Here is a 25,165-nt window from a genome sequence, read left to right on the forward strand (position 1 = left end):
CCACCAATTGCATTTGCGATGCCGGTGGGATCGTTAGCAGGGCCTCTCCAGATGAACGAAGAGATCGTGTGGGTTCGTACACAAAGATGCGGTCATGCAGTTAGGCGGGTCCCAAACTTCTAGCTAAATATTTCATAATGGCAGTTACATCCTGTTTTTATTACTTTAACATGCTGTACTTGGGGCTACCTTTATAGTAGTATAATTTTTGACTGGTCCAAAGAGCTGGGGCCAGATTATTAACCAAGGTGGGCTACAGGAAAGTGCCCCCCCCCCCCCAGTGCAGCAGTTCCACTGGCTGCCAGTTTGTTTCTTCAGCTTGGCTTGCTGCCTAGCTGCTCCGGAGGCTGGAGCCTTGTTTTAAGAGAGCGTCCCATCAGGACCCCCCTCGCTATATGGGAGGGGGACTGAAGAACTTTGGCGGGCTCGCCGCCCTGCTGCTTCTGTGGCTGGAACCTTGCTCTTTGTGCACCTTCCAACTGGCCCCCCTCACTGACCTGATAGGGGGACAGAAGAGCTCCAGTTGGTTAGAGCTTGGCCTTGATGTTATTGGTGCTTCGCCATCTTGGTCCCCTTCTTGTCCAGAAGAAGACAATGACCTCCATCTTGGTTCCTCCGGCACATCACCACCTTGAGGTGTTTTTTTTTTTTGTTAGTTATATTGTTTGTATGCCCCCCCCTTCTTGTTCTGTTAACAGTGTAGGGTGAGATAATTTTAGTTTTAAATATTTGCATGTGTAGGACTAGTGGAGACCTGTGTGAGTTAACTGGGGGATGTTAGTGGGTTTTTTTATAGGATATAGGAAGTAATCACATAGGAAATTAGGGTGGGAATTCCATCTTTTCCATAAGAGTTCCCTGAGTTTAATACTTGGTTTTGAAGGTGCTAGTATGTGTTGATGGTTTGTGTAGGTTCTTGGAATATAATTGATGGTTTATGTATGTAGAATTGTGAAAGATCTGAGAGCAAGTGTTTAAGAAGCTTGTTTGGTTGTAATAGGAAATAATACTGTTTTGGTTGCATAGGAATTTTGAAGGATTTGAGTGGTTACAATTGGAAGGTTTTTGTAGTGATAAGAATGAGTACGATAGAAACTCAGAAGGACAATGAACTCTCTCGCCTATGCAAAGTCCTGGGGAATTCGTTCAGCCTCGTTCTATGGCAGATTGAGACCTTGAACAAGAAAATTGACCACCTGTTCAAAGGTATTTCCCTAATTGATAAAAATCCCACACCTGATGACTTCTTGGAAGTTGAAGCCATGAATCCACCCATGAATCCACAAATACAGTAAGTTATTAAAAGAGTCCCTAGATCATTATAGGGAATATGCAATTCAAGACCATAACTCTGTACAATTACCTCTTGACCTCGGATAATTTTGACTATCAACTATATTCTGGTTATCTGTCAGCCACACTTTGGCAGGAGATGCTGCCCTCCAAATGTATGGGACTACAGCTCACAATATTCCTGACAACTAGGTTTGTTTTATTTGTCTGTTTGTTTGATTATTATGTCTTTGGTATGCAAGCACACACAGATATACATACATTCTAAATACATACATCACCTTTCTCCAAATGTTGTTCATTCGTTCAGTCGTCTCCGACTCTTCGTGACCTCATGCACCAGCCCACACCAGAGCTCCCTGTCGGCCGTCACCACCCCCAGGTCCTTCAAGGTCAGTCCAGTCACTTCAAGGATGCCATCCATCCATCTTGCCCTTGGTCGGCCCCTCTTCCTTTTGCCTTCCACTTTCCCCAGCATAATTGTCTTCTCCAGGCTTTGCTGTCTCCTCATGATGTGGCCAATGTACTTCAACTTTGTCTCTAGTCTCCTTCCCTCCAGTGAGCAGCCGGGCTTTATTTCCTGGAGGATGGACTGGTTGGATCTTCTCGCAGTCCAAGGCACTCTCAGAACTTTCCTCGAACACCACAGCTCAAAAGCATCTCTCTTCCTTCGCTCAGCCTTCCCTAAGGTCCAGCTCTCACATCCATAGGTTACTCCAGGTTCTCCAAATATAGACTCCAAACCAGCTTATGCATTAAACTACTTCAAAATAATGTTAAAAAAAATGGAATTTCTTCCTCATTTTAGAAATTACTTTGGATGCTTTTCTTTTAACTTGTGTTATAAGCTGGTTCTCCAAATATAGGCTCCAAACCAGCTTATAACATAAGTTAAAAGAAAAACATCCAAAATAATTTCTAAAATGAGGAAGAAATTCCCTTTTTAAACATTATTTTGAAGTAGTTAAATGCATTTAAAACACAACAATGGACATTTTAAAAACATAGTACTCCTATTTAAATAACCCCTTTGCATTAAGCCATTTATGGGCAAAAGAAAGGTTATCTACCTGTCTATAGAAAGACCAAAAGTGAGCCAACCTAGCTGCTCATGGGAGCAAATTCCGTTGTCTGAGAGCTGCCAGAGAGAAGGGCATCCCTGCAGACATCACCTGATGAGACTCGGAGAACCCCCTTTGAGAACCTCAAAAATTGAAAAGGGAAATTTGTGGGAGCCCCCACTGCACCCAGGGCAATCTCTTTGGGGTATGTTTTTTAAAGAAGAAAGAAGACAGATTGATCACTGTGCTTCATCTTCTGGAAAGGTACCTCTGTGCACCAAATGTGCACAAAGAATTTCCATTGAAATGGCAACTTTTGTTTGGCTTTCAAAAAGAAGTCTTCACAAAGAAGTGGTCATGACATATTCTTATATAGACTTAAAATAGAGCTATTTAAATAATTCATGATCAATTAAAAATCATTCACTGCAGACAAATTAAAAGCTCTTTTATCACATATTATTAGCCTAGGGGTATGCAAGCAAAATCAAACAAGTACCTTAACATCTACATCAGAGCAGAGTGATATTTTTACATGTTTTAGAGATCTGTTGCCAGCTATTATACTACCGTACTATCAGAGATAGCTAAGCAGAAACAAAACATCCTTTGAATCTGAGCCAGCAATGCCACAGGCATGCTCAAGGCATTGCCCGCTTTAAGAACAGTGGTTAAAGCAGTAAACTTCTCACATGACAAAAAAAGGCAATGCTAAAATGAATCTTAATGTAATTACATATATAGGCAGTCCCCAAGTTACAAACATCTGACTTACAAATGCCTCATAGTTACAAAAGAGAGTGAAACAACAGGAAGTGAGCAAAATTTACCCCTCAGAAGGGAAGTCATGCTACTCTTCCATTCTGCTTTGGTTAGACCACACCTGGAATATTGTGTCCAATTGTGGGCACCACAATTCAAGAGAGAATCATCTGGAGAGGCCCTGCTCACGATCCCACCTGCGTCGCAAGCGTGATTGGTGGGGATGAGGGACAGGGCCTTCTCCGTGGTGGCCCCCCGACTCTGGAACTCTCTCCCCAAGGACATCAGACAAGCCCCAACGTTGGCAGTCTTTAGGAAGAGCTTGAAGACGTGGTTGTTCCAGTGTGCCTTCCCAGAATAGGAAACTCCAAGCATCATGTCCCAAATGCACTTTACTAGAGATTTAAGATTAGGTTCTTGTGGGGTTTTTCGGGCTATAGGGCCATGTTCTAGAGGCATTTCTCCTGATGTTTCGCCTGCATCTATGGCAAGCATCCTCAGAGGTATTGAGGATCACCTCACTACCTCTGAGGATGCTTGCCATAGATGCAGGCAAAACGTCAGGAGAAATGCCTCTAGAACATGGCCCTATAGCCCGAAAAAACCCACAAGAACCTAGTGATTCCAGCCATGAAAGCCTTCGACAATAGATTTAAGAATGTCTGCACACTGCACCTATCTCCAAAAACCTATCCATTTCACCTGTCATGTCCAGCATTTTTTAAAAATTTAATCATTACATTTGGCCCGGCCTTAGTTTTAAATGTGTTGTGATGTTATCGTCTAATGTTTACTGCTAGTCTTTTAATGTTTATTGTTTTGTTTTATGAGTTTATTTATTGTTGTATTTGTTATGCTGTTGTTTTATTGATGTGTTGGGCCTCGGCCTCTTGTAAGCCGCACCGAGTCTTTCGGGAGATGTTAGCGGGGTATAAATAAAGGATTCTTCTTCTTATTATTATTATTATTAATATTATTATATTGACAAGCTGGACTGTGTCCAGAGGAGGGTGACTAAAATGATCAAGGGTCTGGAGAGTAAGCCCAATGAGGAGAGGCTTAAAGAGCTGGGCATGTTTCGCTTGCAGAAAAAAAGGCTGAGAGGAGACATGATAGCCATGTATAAATATGTGAGAGGAAGTCATAGGGAGAAGGGAGCAAACTTGTTTTCTGGAGACTAGGATGCAGAACAATGGCTTCAAACTACAAGAAAGGAGATTCCACCTGAACATTAGGAAGAACTTCCTGACTGTGAGAGCTGTTCAGCAGTGGAACTCTTTGCCCCAGAGTGTGGTAGAGGCTCCTTCTTTTGAAGCTTTTAAACAGAGGCTGGATGGCCATCTGTTGGGTGTGCTTTAAATGCAGCTTTCCTTACATTTGAGGTGGTTGGTTGTTTTTAAAGATTTCACAAAGTTAAAAAGGAGTTGGAATTCTACTAGGCAATTACAAACGAATGATGATTGTACAGTAGTTACAAAGCAATGCAGTGTCTGCCACCCAACCTCCCCAATGCCCACTTACTGGGAAGCAGCTACTAATTGACAGGAATATGTTCCAAACTTACTCAGGAAGCAGCTGATGGATATGCAAACCCCTTACTATTAGCAGTCTTCATTACAGCCAACAGAAGGGTTCCTGTCACGATTCCCCCTTGTTCCTGAGACTGCTCAAATGCAAGGAAGAGGGACATCTGCCAGCCACTTTCCAAGAAACTAGGGACTAGACTCCCATTGACCATAACACTGCTTCCCAGTAACTGGAGATTGCAGGATTTTCATGGTCCTTATGTGTTCCCTAAACTAGGGCATACATAGGAATTTTGAATAGTACATAGTTATACATGTATAAAGCCTAAATAATTAAAAGTTGCATATATGTTAAGATATGTTAACATTAATTTTTAACATTATGCACGTGGATCATAATTACACTGTTTAGCCGGTATTGCACCACCTGACATCCTCTGGGAAGTAGCAACCAGTAGTGAAAGGACCAAGGCAGTGACATCTCCAGCTCATCCCTCTCCAGCCAGCACTCCAATGACTTAAATCAAGAAATAGTTTTCTAAGATCTACAGAGACACTTGCTAGAACAGCTCAGCAAGCGAGAGTCCAAAAGTGGCAGGCTCAAACCCAGAATCATAGAATCATAGAATCATAGAATCATAGAATCATAGAATCAAAGAGTTGGAAGAGACCTCATGGGCCATCTAGTCCAACCCCCTGCCAAGAAGCAGGAATATTGCATTCAAATCACCCCTGACAGATGGCCATCCAGCCTCTGCTTAAAAGCTTCCAAAGAAGGAGCCTCCACCACACTCCGGGGCAGAGAGTTCCACTGCTGAACAGCTCTCACAGTCAGGAAGTTCTTCCTCATGTTCAGATGGAATCTCCTCTCTTGTAGTTTGAAGCCATTGTTCCGCGTCCTAGTCTCCAGGGAAGCAGAAAACAAGCTTGCTCCCTCCTCCCTGTGGCTTCCTCTCACAGAACTTGAATCAATGGCTAATACCAAATGAGAGACTCCCCCCTGGACACACAGAAAACTGGGCAACTTGGAAGGCGCTGAACAGACTGTGCTCTGGCACCACGAGATGCAGAGCCAACCTCAAGAAATGGGGCTACAAAGTCGAATCCACAACATGCGAGTGTGGAGATGAGCAAACCACTGACCACCTATTGCAATGCAACCTGAGTCCTGCCACATGCACAATGGAGGAATACCTTGTAGTAACACCAAAGGCACTCCAAGCGGCCAGCTACTGGTCAAAGGACATTTAATCAACTACCAAGCTTGCAAACTTTGTGCTTTGTTTGTTTGTTAAAAATGCAATACAACTGTTTAGTTTGCTCCTGACATGATAAATAAATAAATAAATAAATAAATAAATATTTTTTAAACAGTGGGTTGTTGTAGGTTTTTTCGGGCTGTATGGCCATGGGCATAGAGGCATTCTCTCCTGACGTTTTGCCTGCATCTATGGCAAGCATCCTCAGAGGTAGTGAGGATGCTTTTAACATATCTTAAACATATGAGCCCTGCCACATGCACAATGTAGGACCTACTTACAGCAACACCAGAGGCACTTCAATTGGCCAGGTACTGGTCAAAGGACATTTAATAGAATGCCAAGTTTGCAAACTTTGATTTTTTAAAAAAAAAATACAACACAACTGATTGGTTCACTCCTGACACGATAAATAAATAAATAAACAAACATTAATTTTTAAAAGTAATTATTCATTAAACATTAAGAAATTCATTAAAGCCCACTCATTTAAATATATTCACCATTCATATTTGAATAATACTATTGAAGTGATATTCCCATAATGTTTTCCATGTACCTTTAATGTACTCCAATGTACTTAAAACAACATGAAGTTGACAGTTCAAATTGGACTAAGAGTTTACTGCGATATTGACTGTCTTATTGACTAAGTGCATTTCATTCTTTTCACCATAGATTTGAGTGTGTTTAGTGGTATGCCACTGAATTTTAATAGAAAACTACAATGTCATTCTTTAAGCTGTCAAAAAAATGTTAAAATGACTTTCCTCCCACCCTGATGTATATGATGATCTAGTGGCCCCCTACCTTTCTTAATTGGCTCATAGGCAAAATCATTTTTGCATGGTATTGTCTTATACAATTTCCATGTCAAGGAAAAATACACTTCACGAGTCACTCACCATTTATTTATTTATTTATTAAAGGAAACGATGCAGTTCTTTATTTTGAAATATATATATATTTGAATCACAGCACAACAGTTCATTACAGAAAATCAGGGAGTAAATGTCTTTTGTTTCCCCTCATTTGGACCTTACTGACTTATAGCTGGAGCTGATCTCTTGTGTGAAATGTGTTTTTCTAGGGTTATAGTTTGGGAGCACAGTAGAGTGTCTGCAAGCTACTACAGCCTAGGAAGACTTTTCCATTCTATACATGCTTGACATAATAATACAGCTCTACAGTCAAATGCATGTAAAGTGTAGTTCCTTTGTATTAAAGTATTTGGAAATAGACATAGAAGTCAATTGAGAGAGGGATTGCTCGCATATCTTTCAATGTCAAGGAGCATATTGAAACGTTTCTAAAAGAATAACATTGCATCTAGAACATTTATGGGCAAAAATAATTTGTTAATTTGGAAAACTAGGGGAGAGATACGTGGAGGGGTGGCAGCTTGTTGCAAAACTTCCAGCCTTCTTTCCCTGCATGGAATAACTAGATAGACCAGACTGATCTCAGCCTACATTGAATTGGTCCCGTTTTTGTTGAAGGGAGCAGGTAATACAGTATAACAGAATTATTTATACAGCTTCTCTATAGGAGTATAGGGTCTTGTTATTTATTTGTTCAGTCGCTTCCAACTCTTCATGACCTAATGGACCTGCCCACGACAGAGGTACCTGTCGGCTGTCACCACCCCCAGCTCCTTCAGAGTCAAGCCAGTCACTTGAAGCATACCATCCATCCAGTCTAGGATCCCTTTCCTCATGTGCATGCAAGCAGGAAGAAGGGATAAATATTAAAAAATCAGATCTTAGGACTCTTACGACATCATCAGATGGAGACAGGGAAGCATCTTCTCCCTGCTTCTCTGTGCTGCCGGCACGGAGTCCCTTGGAACTCATCACATATGCTTTATCTATTTTATTGTGATGTTAGTTTTGTTGTTTGGGTTTCATTTTGTTGTATTTTGTTGTAATGTATTTCTGGGCTCAGCCTCGTGTAAGCCGCCCCGAGTCCCCTTTGGGGAGATGGTGGTGGGGTATTAATAATAATAATAATAATAATAATAATAATAGTTATTGTTATTATTAAGGCTACTTCCAGCAGGACTCCTTGAACCTCTGTGCTGGTAGCATTCCAACAGCAGAGAGAAATGTATCCCAGAGGAGTTAGGTGTAAACCCAATTCCTCATACAAAAAAGGGAAAGGAGCTGAAGAGGGGGTGAGCAGGGAAAAGTCGTGGGAAGGGGTGGCACAAGCTCTGATGGTAGGGAATACATCCAGATGGTTCCTTACACTGCCCCATGATCCCCCCCCCAGTCCTAAATCAGCACAATATGTGCATGCCTCAAAAAGAATCATGAGTTAGACCCCCGATCTCTAGGATATATAGAAGAACTGGCATAATATCTCAGCATAGAAGGCCAGGGCCACTCACACAGCCAGTGTAGTGTGGAAGCAATAAGTTTTCAGGGAGTAGTGTTGATTTGTAACCTGTCCTGCATTCACTAAGCCAGCTTGATATCTTCAGGTTTGTGTTCATTCGTTCAGTCGTTTCCGACTCTTCGTGACCTCATGGACCAGCCCACACCAGAGCTCCCTGTCAGCCGTCACCACACCCAGCTCCTTCAAGGTCAAGCCAGTCACTTCAAGGATCCCATCCATTCATCTTGCCCTTGGTCGGCCTCTCTTCCTTTTTCCTTCAATTTTCCCAAGCATCATTGTCTTCTCTAAACTTTCCTTTCTTCACATGATATGGCCAAAGTACTTCATCTTTGCCTCTACTATGCTTCCCTCCAATGAGCAGTCGGGCTTTATTTCCTGAAGTATGGACTGGTTGGATCTTCTCGCAGTCCAAGGCACTCTCAGAATTTTCCTCCAACACCACAATTCAAAAGCATCTATCTTCCTTCGCTCCGTCTTCCTTATGGTCCAGCTCTCACATCCATAGGTGACTATGGGGAATATTAGATCCAGGGAAGTATAGTGTCTAGGGTCCAGTGAAGTCATGCTACCCCTCTATTCTGCCTTGGTTAGAGTACATCTGGAATACTGTGTCCAATTCTGGGCACCACAATTGAAGGGAGATGTTGACAAGCTGGAATGTGTCCAGAGGAGGGTGACTAAAATGATCAAGGGTCTGGAGAACAAGACCTATGAGGAGCGACTTAAAGGGCTGGGCATGTTTAGCCTGAAGAAGAAAAGGCTGAGAGGAGACATGATAGCAATGGATAAATATGTGACAGGAAGTCAGAGAGAGGAGGGAGCAAGCTTGTTTTCTTATGGCACCAGGATTGTGGCGCAGCTGGCTGAGTGTCAGCTGCATTAAGATCACTCTGACCAAAAGGTCATGAGTTCGAAACCTGCCCAGGTTGGAGTGGGTTTCCAACCAATTGTGTAGCCTGTTGTCGACCTTTGCAACCTGAAAGACAGTTGCATCTGTCAAGTAGGAAAATTAGGTACCACCTTAAAGTGTGGGGAGGCTAAATTAACTAATTTATGAGGCCATAAAAAGACTCCAGCAAAGCACTCCAACAAAAAAGCATGCGGGGAATGCGGAAGTACTTCATCAGTGTCGCAGATGGACGATGAAAGCGACAGCTCCCCTAGCGGCCAGAAAAAGTTAAAATAGCCTCTGAGTATGTCTGCATATGTTGATATCAAAATTGGCATTGAATGTTTGCCATATATGTGTAATCCGCCCTGAGTCCCCTGCGGGATGAGAAGGGCGGAATATAAATGCTGCAAATAAATAAATAAAAATAAATTTTATGCTGCCCTGGAGACTCGGAAGCAGAACAATGGCTTCAAACTACAAAAAAGGAGATTCCATCTAAACATTAGGAAGAACTTCCTGACTGTGAGAGCTGTTCAGCAGTGGAACTCTCTGCCCCAGAGTGTGGTGGAGGCTCCTTCTTTGGAAGCTTTTAAACAGAGGCTGGATGGCCATCTGTTGGGGGTGCTTTGAATGCAATTTTCCCACTTCTTGGCAGGGGGTTGGACTGGATGGCTCATGAGGTCTCTTCCAACACTATGATTCTATAGTGCAGAAATTATTTTTAGATTTCTAACTTACTGTCTTCACTTGTGCATTTGCATGGAATAATTTGTATGAGAGAACCAGTCCAGGAGAATTGTCTTGCGAGTAATTCTGGGTTGTGAAATAGTACCATTTCCTCAGCTAAAGAAGTTATCATGCAAGCCAGCTTTTTCTGTCACCCACTAAAGAGTTTACGAATCAAAATATGCTAGTGCTAAGAATTACTCTGCTGGGATCAGTAAACTAGTGTCTTGCCCTTGCTTGCTTATTAGTTTTAACATCTAAATCTGAAGCAGCGATACAAAACAAACACATACCAAAAAGACTTCACAGTTTTCTGCCCTTCTAAAAGTCTTCAGCAATTCCATTTCTTTATCAAGATTCTAGTGGCAATCAACCAACCTAAAAGAGCAATTCGGCACTGTGAGTACAACTAAATTGGCATTCTTGTTCTGAATAGGGTTTTCTGCTTTGTGCAGATAAAAGCAGGGAAATCCTTTATCACACTGGAGTCCAAAGAGATCTGGATAAGATCGTTCATAACTACCAAGAGACTTAAGCCACATCTCTAAATATAAGCACTTGTTTAAAACTACTTGATTTGAATTCAACAGTGACTTGGGGATATAAAACTCATTTTGTCAGCCAGCCATGGTATAGATCAAAGATATTTCGGTAACCATAAACTATGGCTATGTCCAACATGACATGCAGTATCTAGAAGAAAGGTAGCAGAGATCAGACAGCACTGAAAGGAACTTCAGAAATTCCAAGTTTAGTCAGCCAAACATCTAGGTTGGCAAAGGGCACTTCTTGTGATATTCAAAGGACTGAATCACATGCAATCTCCCCTAAGAGCCCATCAAACAGTGCAGACAGACTTCCAGCTGTCATCCATGATGCTTCATCAGGGAACTGTCCTAGAAGCATTGAGAAATGGGGGGAGGGGGACAGGAGACAAGGAGAAATGGTCTTCTGAGCTAATGATTTGTGTGGAAATGGGAAAAAGCAGGGGAAAACATGTGGGATGGGATCTGTCAAATTTGTATGTGTTGAATCACTTCAGTGATGTGGAGCAATCCCCTTGAAGACACAGGTCCGCAGTTTGGGGGTCCTCATGGACTCAGCGCTGATGCTTGAAGCTCAGATGTCGGTGGTGGCCAGGAGGGCCTTTGCACAGTTAAAACTTGTGCGCCAGCTGCAACCGTATCTCGAGAAGCCTGACTTGACCATGGCGGTCCACGCCTTAGTTACCTCAATACTGGACTACTGTAATGCACTCTATGTAGGGCTGCCCTTGAAGATGGTTCGGAAACTACAATTGGTACAAAGGTTGGCGGCCAGATTGTTAACTGGAGCAAGTTATAGGGAGCAGTCAACCCCCCTGTTTAAACAGCTCCACTGGCTGCATATAAGTTTCCGTTCCCAATTCAAGGTGTGGGTTATTACCTATAAAGTTCTAAATGGTTCAGAACCTGTCTATCTGCATGACCGCATCCTCCCCTATGAGCCCACATGGTCCCTAAGATCCTCCGGGGATGTTCTTATCTCGCTCCCATCCCCATCTCAGGCACGGTAGGTGGGGACGAGAGAGAGGGCATTCTCCTATGGATGGTCCCTACCAAGCATTGACATTTTTCTCCCAAAACCCCACTTCATAAGCCTGGCATGGTGTTTTTTAATTAATTTAATCATTAGAAATACTGAAATTTATTTATTTACAGTATTTATATTTCGCCCTTCTCACCCCGCAGGGGACTCAGAGAGGATTACAATGTATATATACATGGCAAACATTCAATGCCATAGACACACAACATATATAGACAGACACAGAGGCAATTAAACATTCCAGCTTTTCTTGAGGGTATTCTGACTACCAGGGGAGCTGCCCCTTCACCGAACATTTGTAACTCTGATGAAGTACTTCCTTATTCTTTGCATGCTTGCTGGAGATTTTTATGGCCTCGTAAATTAGTTAAATTGACATTTCTCTCCCAAAATCTTACTTTATCCTGATTTTAGTATTTTTAATCTTTTTATCTTGCACATGCGGCCTGCTCATTGTTATGTTATGTTATGTTATTTTATTATGTATGATTTTGCTTTATCATTTTTGTACTCATATGTTGTATGTATTTTACTGTGTTCTTATTATGATTTGGTTTTACTTTATTGTAATATGCTGTTGGGATTGGCCACACGTAAGCTGCCCCGAGTCCCCATTGGGGAGATGGTGGCAGGATATTAAATAAAGTTTATTTATTTATTTTATTTATTTAGCAGTTTTGTATATCGGTTTTCTCACCTCCGTTCGAGGGACTCAGGCCGGTTTCCAACATCAATATTACAGACAGTCATTAAAACATCATATTCTAAATCACACTAAAACATTAAAATAGCAAAATACAATCATATAATTACAGTGCTCAGTCATCATAAAAAATCATTATTCGTCGTCATCACAGGATCATGGCTCATTCGTCGAATGCCAATCCCCAAAGCCAAGTTTTCACCTGTTTCCTGAACGTTAAGATAAGAAGGGACAGTTCTGATCTCCAGTGGAAGGGAGTTCCAGAGTCGAGGGGCCACCACCGAGAAGGCCCTGTCTCTCGTCCCCACCAGCCGCACCTGTGAGGCCGGTGGGATTGAGAGCAGGGCCCCTGCAGATGATCTTAGCAAGCTTGATGGCTCATAGGGGAGGATACGTTCAGACAGGTAAATTGGGCCAGAGTCGTTTAGGGCTTTATAGGTTAAGACCAGCACTTTGAATTGTGCTTGGAAGCTGACTGGAAGCCAGTGGAGCTGGCGCAACAGAGGAGTAGTATGTTCCCTGTATCCCGCTCCCGTTAATAGTCTGGCTGCTGCACGTTGGACTAATTGAAGATTATTATTATTATTATTATTACTTCATAAGCCTGGCATGGTATTTTTTTTAATTAATTTAATCATTAGAAATACTGAAATTTCAAGATATAACCACTTTATTTTTCCTGATATGGACGGGATACAAAGATTGTAAATAAATAAAATAATAAATAATTTCTCCTTCATAGTAATATTGACTTTCTAAATTGAGCTACTGCTAGCTTTTACCTTTGTTTCACATTTCTATGACAGAGAGACTCAGAGGAAAGGAGGGGACTCTCCCTTAAGAATGATGCCCTCTGTCTCCTTGAGAGTAAGGGAATTGGGAGGAGTCCATTGAGAGAAATGGTGTAGAATGATGCTTCTGTCACTTCTAAGCAGATGGTTGACCTGGGAGGAGGCAATCCTGTGTAATGCAGTGAAATAAATTCTTCATCTTCTTTAAAGATGGAACACCACAAAAGAAGAAGATTCCACATGAAAAGAAGATGATTTCTCCTGCTTTCACCCATTCTTCCCAGTTCCATCTGATGAAGTCAAAAGAGGGACTTCTGAAGGGAGATTTGCATGGGTCATTGATAGGAGTGGAGCCTGAGAACATTTCTATCAAAATAATGTACAGCTAACTGTGCTCTCAACTAGCAAAACAATTACAAGAAATGTCTAATGCTTGGAGAGTTTTATGGAGTCTGGCACTGGAAATAAATAATCTGGAGTCATTTTGCTGCAGTGTAAGACCACCAACGTTTATTCATTTGCTTCCTAATTGCACAAGGTAGGCCCAATGCTTTTTTCTACTTAGACAAAATAATGTTTCCTTCCTAAATATGTGAGGGGAAGTCATAGGGAGGAGGGAGCAAGCTTGTTTTCTGTTGCCTTGGAGACTAGGATGTGGAACAATAACTTTAAACTACAGGAAAGGAGATTCCACCCGACAATGACGATTCCTTCCTAATCATGAGAGCTATTCAGCAGTGGAACTCTCTGCACCGGACTGTGGTGGAGGCTCCTTCTTGGAAGGCTTTTAAACACAGACTGGATGGCCATCTATCAGGGGTGCTTTGAATGCAATTTTCCTGCTTCTTGGCAGGGGGTTGGACTGGATGGCCCATGAGGTCTCTTCCAACTATAATTCCATGATTCTATTCTACATACAGAAACAGACTGGATAGCCAGTTGAATAAAATCTCTATACTGGTAATGCAATAATAATAATAATAATAATAATAATAATAATAATAATAATACTTTATTTATACCCTACCACCATCTCCCCAGGGGGAGCCCCCGGTGGCGCAGTGGGTTAAACCCCTGTGCCGGCAGGACTGAAGACCGACAGGTCGCAGGTTCGAATCTGGGGAGAGGCAGATGAGTTCCCTCTATCAGCTCCAGCTCCTCATGCGGGGACATGAGAGAAGCCTCCCATAAGGATGATAAAAACATCAAATCATCTGGGTGTCCTCTGGGCAACGTCTTTGAAGACAGCTAATTCTCTCACACCAGAAGCGACTTGCAGTTTCTCAAGTCGCTCCTTACACAACAAAACAAATCTCCCCAGGGGACTCGGGGAAGCTTACATGAGGCCAAGCCCAACAACACATCAGTAAACAACAAAGCAATTCGCAAATAAAACAATATAATTAATATAACTCACATATAGACAATAACACGCAAAAGTTTAAAAACCTATGGCCGGGCCTGATGTAATAGTTTAACAACATCTTCTGTACTATACAGGTGAATCTGGCATGTAATTTCTGCTGTGTCCTCCCAGTCTCTGCTTCAAGAGGCAACTGCTTTTTTCTGTAAATATAGAGCTTCCACCCAAAAATTTATTCATATATGCATCATTATAACTAAACACTCCCTTAAAAATGAAGCAAAATTCATAAATTAGTTTTTCTACCACAACACAAACACATACACTTTATTTTCCAGAAGTGACCTGAGCACTATTTTTAGAAACCAACTGCTTAAAACTTTCCCAAAATTGAAACAAAATGAATTAAGAATTTCAGTTTGTTAAACCAATTGATTTTTTTAAAAAATACTCATATTATAACAGTTCAACACAGCGGTTTTTCAATCACTGAAGTAAATATTAAAAACATATAATTAATAAACAAGCTATGCCACTCACTGTTAGATGAAAAGGTCATTTTTTGTTCCCTAGTTTACATCACCTGTTATGCAAGTACACAGGAGCCAAACTATTTTCAAACAATAATGTCCCTACAATACTTGACTTCAACAATTAAAATTTAGCTCCCCACACCCTCCTTAAAAACCTATTAAAGCTTCCAGTTCAACATTTAATCATATTCTTAAAGCTAAAATATCAAGAGAAAATATAAAAGTTCAGATAAATGGAGGTATGTTTGAAAACACTGTCATCTGCTGGCCATTTTTTGAAAATCAGGAAGGTAAGAAAGCAAAATGAAACAATACATCAACACTTGCAAAATGTAGCTTAAGGTAAAATGAAATGCAGAAACTATTTAACACAGAAAAATAAGTGTACTAGCTGATGAAACAGTACACAAAATGGAAACATACACAAATTCTGAATCATAAAATTTATTTATTTTATTTATTTATTTTTTATTTACTTTGCTTGTATACCGCAATTTCTCAGCCTTGTAGGTGACTCAACGCGGTTTACAACAAGAGCAAAAGTCAATCCAACAGCATACAAAATTTAAAAACCATTAACAGCATAATATACAAAATGACACACCAATAACAACACATTAACGTCTCGTAACTAGAATCGTGATCCAATTTGTCTTCCATAATTCCGTTTCCTATATTCATCGTGTACATTGCAATTGTTTAACCGAACACCTGTTCGAACAGCCAGGTTTTTAGTTTTCTTCGAAACACCATTAACGAGGGGGCTGATCTAATGTCCATGGGAAGGGCGTTCCACAGCCGAGGGGCCACCACAGAAAAGGCCCTGTCCCTCGTCCCCACCAGCCATGCCTGTGATGCAGGCGGGATCGAGAGCAGGGCCTCCCCAGAAGATCTTAGAGTCCTGGTGGGTTCATAAGCAGAGATACGTTCGGATAGGTAGCTTGGGCCAGAACCGTTTAGGGCTTTAAAGGCCAACGCCAGCACTTTGAATTGAGCCCGGTAGCAAATCGGCAGCCAGTGGAGCTGGTGCAGCAAAGGAGTTGTATGCTGCCTGCGCTCCGCTCCTGTTAGTATCATGGCTGCCGCACGTTGGACTAGTTGGAGCTTCCGAGCCGTCTTCAAAGATTAGGGCTAAATACAAATGATGGTACAGGCTTTCCTCAATTACCAAAACAGACATGTTTCTGGATATTATTTCTTTAATGGAAAATGTGGTACCAGAGACAGAAACAACATAGAAAGAATAGGTATAGATTCCTATACCACAAAGAAGAGCCCTTCAACACATTTCAACAAACAGTGTATTCAATAACAACAATATGCACATGTGAAATGGAACAATCAGGTTAAGTCACTCTTGTATAAGTAAATAAAACATGTTGTACCGTCTAGAGACCACTTGAAAGCTATCTATATAAATAAAAAATGTAATGTTCGTTTGTGGGATTAACATAACTCAAAAACCACAGGGCAAATTGACACCAAATTTGGGCACAATACACCTATCAGGCCAACAAGTGACCATCACCCCTAAAACACACAGAAAACCCCAGCAGAACGGACTTTAAAATCCTCAAAATAAACCATACCCATACATTCATATACATATACACATGCACATGCACACATACATACATACAGACACACACACACACATATATATACAAGCACGCACAAATATGCACATATACACACATATACACAGACATTGTTGTTGTTCATTCGTTCAGTCGTCTCCAACTCTTTGTGACCTCATGGACCAGCCCACGCCAGAGCTCCCTGTCGGCCGTCACCACCCCCAGCTCCTTCAAGGTCAGTCCAGTCACTTCTGTGTATACACAGACATACACACATATATACACACACATATATGCATCTACACAATATACATATACACATATATTCATATACATATACGCATGCACACATATATACACACACACACATGTATATACGCAAGCACACACAAATTCGGGACTATGTCTGTTCTTGTTTTATTGTACAGGGTTAATCAAAATGCATAGGCCAATAAGCCATTCAATTGAATGGCTTATTGGCCTATGCATTTTGACTAACCCTGTATTTTAAAGTTAATTGTATTGTTTTAATCTACTGCAGTAAACCGCTCCGAGCCAAATTGGGAGTAGCGGTATACAAGTCAAATAAAATAAAAATAAAAAAAATAAAAAATACACATATACATACACATACATATTCATCTACACACATATATACACATACATACACATGCATATACACACATATCTGCATATACACAAGCACACACATATACACAATATACGTATACATATATAAATACAGAAATACACAAATATATACACACGTATACAGACATATATACACACACACAAACACACATATATACAACAATATACACATACACAAAACACATATACACAGACTGGGTCACAGCAATGCATGGCAGGGGACAGCTAGTTTCTGAAATATATTCAAAGATTATTTTTGTTCCACTTTGATTACTACAGCCATGTTTTTTAATATATATATATAGAGAGAGAGAGAGAGAGAGATTTTCTACTTTTCCCTATGTTTTGCTGCTCATGTAAGTGATCTGAAAAGCAGCTGGTGCATACTGCAGGCAACAGCAACTGTAGATATTTAATCATGAGTTTACTTACAAATTTAAAAATGGTCCCAAAAGTAATTACAGCCATTCAGGCTGGATCTATACTGCCCTATATCCCAGGATCTCATCCCAGATTATCTGCTTTAAACTGGGTTATGAGTCTCCACTACCAGATAATGAGAGATCAGACTCTGGGATTATAGAGCAGTGTAGAAGGGGCCCCGGAGGTGATGAGTAATTGTTACACATTACACACAAAGCAGCAGCATTACCTGTTACTCATGCTGTTTTGGGTGGAAAGCACCTATCTTATTCCCTTATTCACCTAAAAAGTAATGAATTACAATATGAAACTTAATTCTAAATTAATGTTCCATGTTATTCAAGATGGCTTTTTGTAGTATTCCCCTTTGAATTTCAGAATTAAGGGTATAAACCTAAACATTTGAAACATTTCAACATTTTTCCTCTGCTGAGTTGTTACCAAAGTTTTTGCACATTCTGCATTTCTGAGATTTTCCATGAAAACTTGAAGATTTTGTCTGGGGATTTTTTTTATTATTATTATTGTCGTGTCAGGAGCAAATGCTTATGTTGTGAGAGAATTGGCCGTCTGCAAGGACGTTGCCTAGGGGACGCCTGGATGATTTTTGATGTTTTATCATCCTTGTGGGAGGCTTCTCACACATGTCCCCGCATGAGGAGCTGGAGCTAATAGAGGGAGCTCATCCACCTCTCCCCGGATTCGAACCTGCGACCTGTCAGTCTTCAGTCCTGCCGGTACAGTGCTTTAACCCACTGCACCACCGGGGGCTCCATTGTCTGGGGATGATTTTGCACAAAATACATTTTTCACCAAAATAGCCTGTTATTGCACATGTACACAAACTATGTAAGTCACCTTGAGTCCCTATTCTTAATTATTATTTTAATAATAATAATTTCAGACAAGGCACTTCGTACAAAAAGTCTACTTTTGCTACTGATATAAAAGTGCTAGAATTTTCATTCTTCCAAAGCAGTGGAAAAATAAACCTGCGATTTGACAATTTTTGGGCAGGTTCAAACACATCAAGATTGAGGAAGATTTGAATTTCTACTCAGAATCAACCAGCATATAAACAATAAAACCAAATACAAAATTTACAAGAGGGTATGAACATTTCTGTGCAACACAGTAGCATTTACTATATACAGTATAATACCTGAAGACATTTTTAATGTAATTTTGATGATGTTGCTTGTTTTTTTAAAAAAAAATATTCCACCCTTCTCACCCCGCAGGGGACTCAGGGCGGATTACAGTGTACACATATATGGCAAACATTCAATGCCAATTTTTGACATACAAGCATATACAGACATACACAGAGGCTATTTAACTTTTTCTGGCCACCAGGGGAGCTGTCGCTTTCATCGTCCATCTCCGACGCTGATGAAGCACTTCCGCATTCCCCGCATGCTTCCCCGCTGGCATGCTTTGCTGGAGTCTTCTTTATGGCCTCATAAATCAGTTAATTTAGCCTCCCCACACTTTAAGGTGGTACCTAATTTTCCTACTTGACAGATGCAACTGTCTTTCGGGTTGCAAAGGTCGACAACAGGCTACACAATGGTTGGAAACCCACTCCAACCCGGGCTGGCTTCGAACTCATGACCTTTTGGTCAGAGTGATCTTAATGCAGCTGACAGTCAGCCAGCTGCGCCACAATCCCGGTGCACATGTTTTGATTTTATTTTGATGTAATATGGCCCCATGTAAGCCGCCCCGAGTCCCCATTGGAGAGATAGTGGTGAGGTATAAATAAAATTTATTATTATTATTATTATATTTATTTATTTATTTATTTATTTATTTAGACTAAAATAGTAATCCTATGCACATGGCCTAACTAAACACTCTAGGGCTCGATCTATACCGCCATATAATCAAAATTATCAAAACATATAATCCACATTATTTGCTTTGAACTGGATTATATGAGTCAACACTGCCATATAATTCATTTCAAAGCAGACAATCTGGGTTTTATATGGGAGCACAGAAGGGGCCAATAACTATTGAAACATTCACACCTAGCTCCAGCAGACAAGAGTCCTTTGTCCCACCCTGGTCAATCCACAGATATATAAACCCCTTTTTCCTAGTTCCAACAGACCTCACTACCTCTGAGGATGCTTGCCATAGATGCAGGCGAAACGTCAGGAGAGAAGGCCTCTAGATTATGGCCATACAGCCTGAAAAAACCTACAACAACCTGGGCCAATAACTGTTTTTGAAAACAATGAAGCTTGACTTAAACCCAAATAGCTGCTCTGATTAGTTTCAATGATGCAACAATAACCATAAAATGCTTGTTTTTGGATAAAAAATAAAGAAATACACAGTATGTTTTGGGATCTATTTAACAAGCTGGTTAATTTCATGAAAAGGCCTCTGTTCAAAACATAGATGCAGGCGAAACATCAGGAGAGAATGCTTCTAGAACATGGCCATATAGTCCAAAAAACCTACAACAACCCAGTGATTACAACCATGGAAGCCTTCAACAATACATTCATACTTGTATCCATCAACTTAATTGAAAAGGGAATTGAAGGGGGGTTGTAAAATGTTTTATGTTTGTAATTCAAGTAATGTTCCTTTAGAAAACCCAATGCAACAAAAATATAATTTTGGGAGTAAAAAATACAAGTGGTATAAAGGATCCTTTATTATATGAGCTAATACGTTACTCTATACTAAATTGTAACTCTAGTTCTGCAATCTATATAGCAAGATAAGCAAAATGCATTTCAACAAGACATAATATAAAAAATTAACTCAGTGCCTCCTACATAAAATCTAATATAAAAATCCCAAAAACAGTTTAAAAAATGAATATTGTGTTTTCCCCCTTGCACCTAGTTTTTTATTGTTAATGCTTACTCACATGCAGCCTCTGTGTAAATATAATGCACCCTGTATTTCTTAAGTCTAAGAAAAGGAAATCTAAGGACACATTGCAACTGGGGGGAATAGGAGCAAACACAAAATAAAATCTTTAGCAAAAACATATTTTTAAAGCCAGAATGCTACGGGTTTAAACCATCCAAACAACTTCAGCTTATAGTTAAGATTTTATCACCGCTATTCAGTAGGGACATACTCATGGGAGTGGGGGAATCAGTATTTGCACAGAGTTGTTCCGGCTGAATTGATTTATTCTTGCACTATATCATTTACCTTTACTAATCTCTCTTTAGGCTGCCATCATATGTCATCCTTCTTCAGAGAGACCCAAATGAAAAATAGAGTCTAAGGCCCCTTCCATACTGCCTCTATATCCCAGAACTTGATCCCAGATTATAGAATCATAGAATCAAAGAGTTGGAAGAGACCTCATGGGCCATCCAGTCCAACCCCCCGCCAAGAAGCAGGAACACTGCATTCAAATCACCCCTGACAAATGGCCATCCAGCCTCTGCTTAAAAGCTTCCAAAGAAGGAGCCTCCACCACACTCCGGGGCAGAGAGTTCCACTGCTGAACGGCTCTCACAGTCAGGAAGTTCTTCCTCATGTTCAGATGGAATCTCCTCTCTTGTAGTTTGAAGCCATTGTTCCGCGTCCTAGTCTCCAAGGAAGCAGAAAACAAGCTTGCTCCCTCCTCCCTGTGGCTTCCTCTCACATATTTATACATGGCTATCATATCTCCTCTCAGCCTTCTCTTCTTCAGGCTAAACATGCCCAGTTCCCTAAGCCGCTCCTCATAGGGCTTGTTCTCCAGACCCTTGATCATTTTAGTCGCCCTCCTCTGGACACATTCCAGCTTGTCAATATCTCTCTTGAATTGTGGTGCCCAGAATTGGACACAGTATTCCAGATGTGGTCTAACCAAAGCAGAATAGAGGGGTAGCATTACTTCCTTACATCTAGACACTATGCTCTTATTGATGCAGGCCAAAATCCCATTGGCTTTTTTTGCCGCCACATCACATTGTTGGCTCATGTTTAACTTGTTGTCCACGAGGACTCCAAGATCTTTTTCACACGTACTGCTCTCGAGCCAGGCGTCCCCCATTCTGTATCTTTGCATTTCATTTTTTCTGCCAAAGTGGAGTATCTTATCTTCTTATTCCTTTTATTATTATTAAATAATCTTTATTTTAAAAAGAAAGATGCATGATTATGATAAAATATCAGAGAGCTTGTGATAGAAATGGATATTTATTTATTTATTTATTTATTTATTTCATCTACTTATACCCCACCCTTCTCACCCCGGGGGGGACTCAGGGCGGCTTACAGTGGGGGCACAATTAGATGCCCAAAACAATTCACAAGCAATACAAATACAAACAATTCAACAATTAATTAAAAACATCAGTACATAATAAAATAATAAAACAGTCTCATGCTCAGGGTTCAGAGTCCATATATCCATTCCATTCCATTTGTCCTTGTCTATCATCAGATCCTTCAGTTAGCTGTCAGAATGACCAAAGGCTTGATCCCAGATCCAGGTCTTCAGTTTTTTCCTAAACGCCAAAAGGGAAGATGATGATCTAATCTCCCCAGGGAGTGAGTTCCACAGGTGGGGGGCCACCACTGAGAAGGCCCTGCTCCTCATCCCCGCCAGCCTCACTTGTGACAGTGGCGGGGTCGAGAGCAGGGCCTCCCCGGAAGATCTTAAGCTTCGAGGTGGGACATAGAGGGAGATCCGTTCGGACAAATACACTGGGCCGGAACCGTATAAGGTTTTGTAGGTCAAAACCAGCACTTTGAATTGTGCTCGGAATTGGATCGGCAGCCAGTGGAGCTGACGCAACAGGGGGGTTGTATGCTCCCTGTACGTCGCTCCGGTGAGCAATCTGGCTGCTTCTCGCTGGACTAGTTGTAGTTTCCGAGCAGTCTTCAAAGGCAACCCCACATAGAGTGCGTTGCAGTAATCCAGCCGGGATGTGACAAGAGCGTGGACCACCGTGGCCAGATCTGGCTTCCCAAGGTACAGGCGCAGCTGGCGCACAAGTTTTAATTGTGCAAAAGCTCTCCCGGCCACCGCTGAGACCTGGGGTTCCAGGCTCAGCGATGAGTCCAGGATCACTCCCAAGCTGCGAACCTGCATCTTCAGGGGGAGTGTAACCCCGTCTAACACAGGCTGTAACCCTATACCTTGTTCGGCCTTACGACTGAGATATAGATACAGATAAAGATATAGATACAGATAAATTAAGAATAAAAAAATATAAAGTAAGGAGAGAGGATTGGCCTATAAAGCCCTAAACGGTTCTGGCCCAAGCTACCTATCCGAACGTATCTCTGCCCATAAGCCCACCAGGACTCTAAGATCTTCTGGGGAGGACCTGCTCTCGATCCCGCCTGCTTCACAAGCATGGCTGGCGGGGACGAGGGACAGGGCCTTCTCTGTGGTGGCCCCTCAGCTGTGGAACGCCCTCCCCACGGATGTGAGATCAGCCCCTTCGCTAATGGTGTTTCGAAGAAAATTAAAAACTTGGCTGTTTGAAAGGGCATTCGGATAAACAGTGCAATGAATATGATGAGTACAGGAACGGAATTATGGACGACGACTTGGATCACGATTCTAGTTACGAGATGTTATTGAGTTGTTATTGATGTGTCATTATTTTGTATATTATGTTCTTAATGGTTTTAAATTGTATATTGTTTTGATTGACGTTTTACCCTTGTTGTAAACCGCGTTGAGTCGCCTGTCGGGCTGAGAAACTGCGGTATACAAGCAAAGTAAATAAATAAATAAATAAATTGGGGACCCTCAAAACCGAGGGGGAGGGAGGGGGAAGGAAGGAAGGTGACATGGGGGGGGGGGCAAAATTGAGGGGTGAAAAAGGAGTTAAAAGTGGCGAATAGATGGAAAAAATATAGATAGATAGAATTAAAAACAGATAAGTATGTCAAAAGTAGAATCCTTGACTTCCCAGTATCTTCTATGAGGTTCTCTCCTTTTCTTTTATTTCTTTTCTTTTTTTTCTCCCTCTTTTCATTTTGCCCTTCTCTATCTCTTTTTTAAAGAAATATTTTCATTTTTTTCTTTCATTAAATATGTTATCACTTGTTTCCAATCTGTTTCTTCCTTTGAGATACCCTTCTTTTTGGATAATAGGTAGGTGAGTTTATCCTAGGCTTGGGCAATCCATGGTTCTAAATGGTTCTAAAGTACTTACAAAACTAGAGTTCTGGTGGTGAAAATTTCAGAACTCTAACAAAACTTTCAAAATTTAATTATTATTTCATTATTGGTGATTTTAATGACAGAACCAATTAGGAACTGCCATTTATTATGAAATTTTGAGAGTTTTGTTAGAGTTCTGAAATTTTCACCACCAGAACTTTAGTTTTGTAAGTACTTTAGAACCATTTAGAACCATGGATTGCCCAAGCCTAGTTTATCCATGTTTCTTATATCTTGTACTCTTATATGTTCTTATTCCTGATTATTCCTGATTATCTGGCAGTGGAGAGTCATATAATCCCGTTTAAAGCAGATAATCTGGGATCTGATCCTTCTCGGTGGTGGCCCCCCGCCTCGAACGCCCTTCCAAAGGAAATTAGACAGGCCCCATCCCTCCCCTCCTTTTGTAAGAGCTTGAAGACCTGGTGATTTCAACAAGCCTTTGAGAATGGCAAGTTCTAGCTCAGCTCCAAACATTGTTGAATATGGCCTTATACTTCCTATCTATTACCCCAGTCATCCCTCCTAAGAGGCCTGGAAATGAGCAGCCACAGACCCATACCTGCTATTGTTGTTAGTCTGTTATAGGACTGTACTTAATTCTCGGTCCCCTCTTATTTTGAGTTTGCACTAGCCTTGGCCCGGCCTTTTAATAGCTCTGAACAGGAAGAATTATTTTTTAATGTATATGTGTTATTGTGATAATTTTATGCTTATCTTGTTTTGTTAATTTTATATCATGCTGTTTACTCTGTATGTTTTGGTGATGTTACTTGGAAACTGCCCTGAGTATCCCTCTCAGGGAGATAGGGCGATATATAAATAAAGATTATTATTATTATTATTATTATTATTATTATTATTATTATTTATAAATCCTGGGATATAGGGCAGTGTAGAAGGGTCCTAAGTAAATGTACCTGTTTGTGCTGCAAACATTGTTTCATTGTACTGACCTGTTGTCGCTTGTATGCCAAATGGTCCAGCTTTTTCAATTCTCCTTGAAGATTTTCATATATTTTCTGCATTTCAGATCTGGTAGAGACCTTTCGAAGAGACTCAAAAGTTCTTTGAACCTATGGGCATATAAATAGACAGGGACATTGTGAAAGATTCCCCATATTCAACAGAAATATACTAATTTGCATTCTGTTTGAACTTAGCACCAGGTCTTCTTGCAGGTCAAGTTTAATCATTAGGAAAACAATAAGGCTCTGTAACGAGGCGCGTATAATCAAGGAGGGAATTAAACTCAGGCCTCACTTATTGGAAAGAATATATTGTAGGGGAGGCCAATTATTTGTAAACTAGGGTAGCTGCCACCAATCGTGAGGTATATGGGTTATCAATGATAAGATTTGGCTTCACAGACGTAGATTGACTGAGATGAAACGGTCTTCAACAAAAGAGAACAAGTTTATTTTGTACAAAGCGTGTGGTTACGAGTTGTTGAATGACTTCTGGAACTTTAAG

At 40.9% G+C, this 25,165-nt stretch overlaps 1 protein-coding gene across 1 annotated transcript in view; it reads right to left on the bottom strand.

Moving 5' to 3' along the window:
* Positions 1-25,165, bottom strand: part of CTNNA3 (catenin alpha 3) — a 1,221,152-nt gene that overhangs the window by 1,102,350 nt on the left and 93,637 nt on the right. The window contains exon 5 of the mRNA XM_060768919.2: positions 24,649-24,768. Within this exon, the coding sequence (XP_060624902.2) occupies positions 24,649-24,768 (120 nt within the window). The remainder of the gene's footprint in view (positions 1-24,648; positions 24,769-25,165) is intronic.

The sequence above is a fragment of the Anolis sagrei genome, chromosome 3 (assembly GCF_037176765.1).
Source record: "Anolis sagrei isolate rAnoSag1 chromosome 3, rAnoSag1.mat, whole genome shotgun sequence".
NCBI classification, from domain to species: Eukaryota; Metazoa; Chordata; class Lepidosauria; order Squamata; family Dactyloidae; genus Anolis; species Anolis sagrei.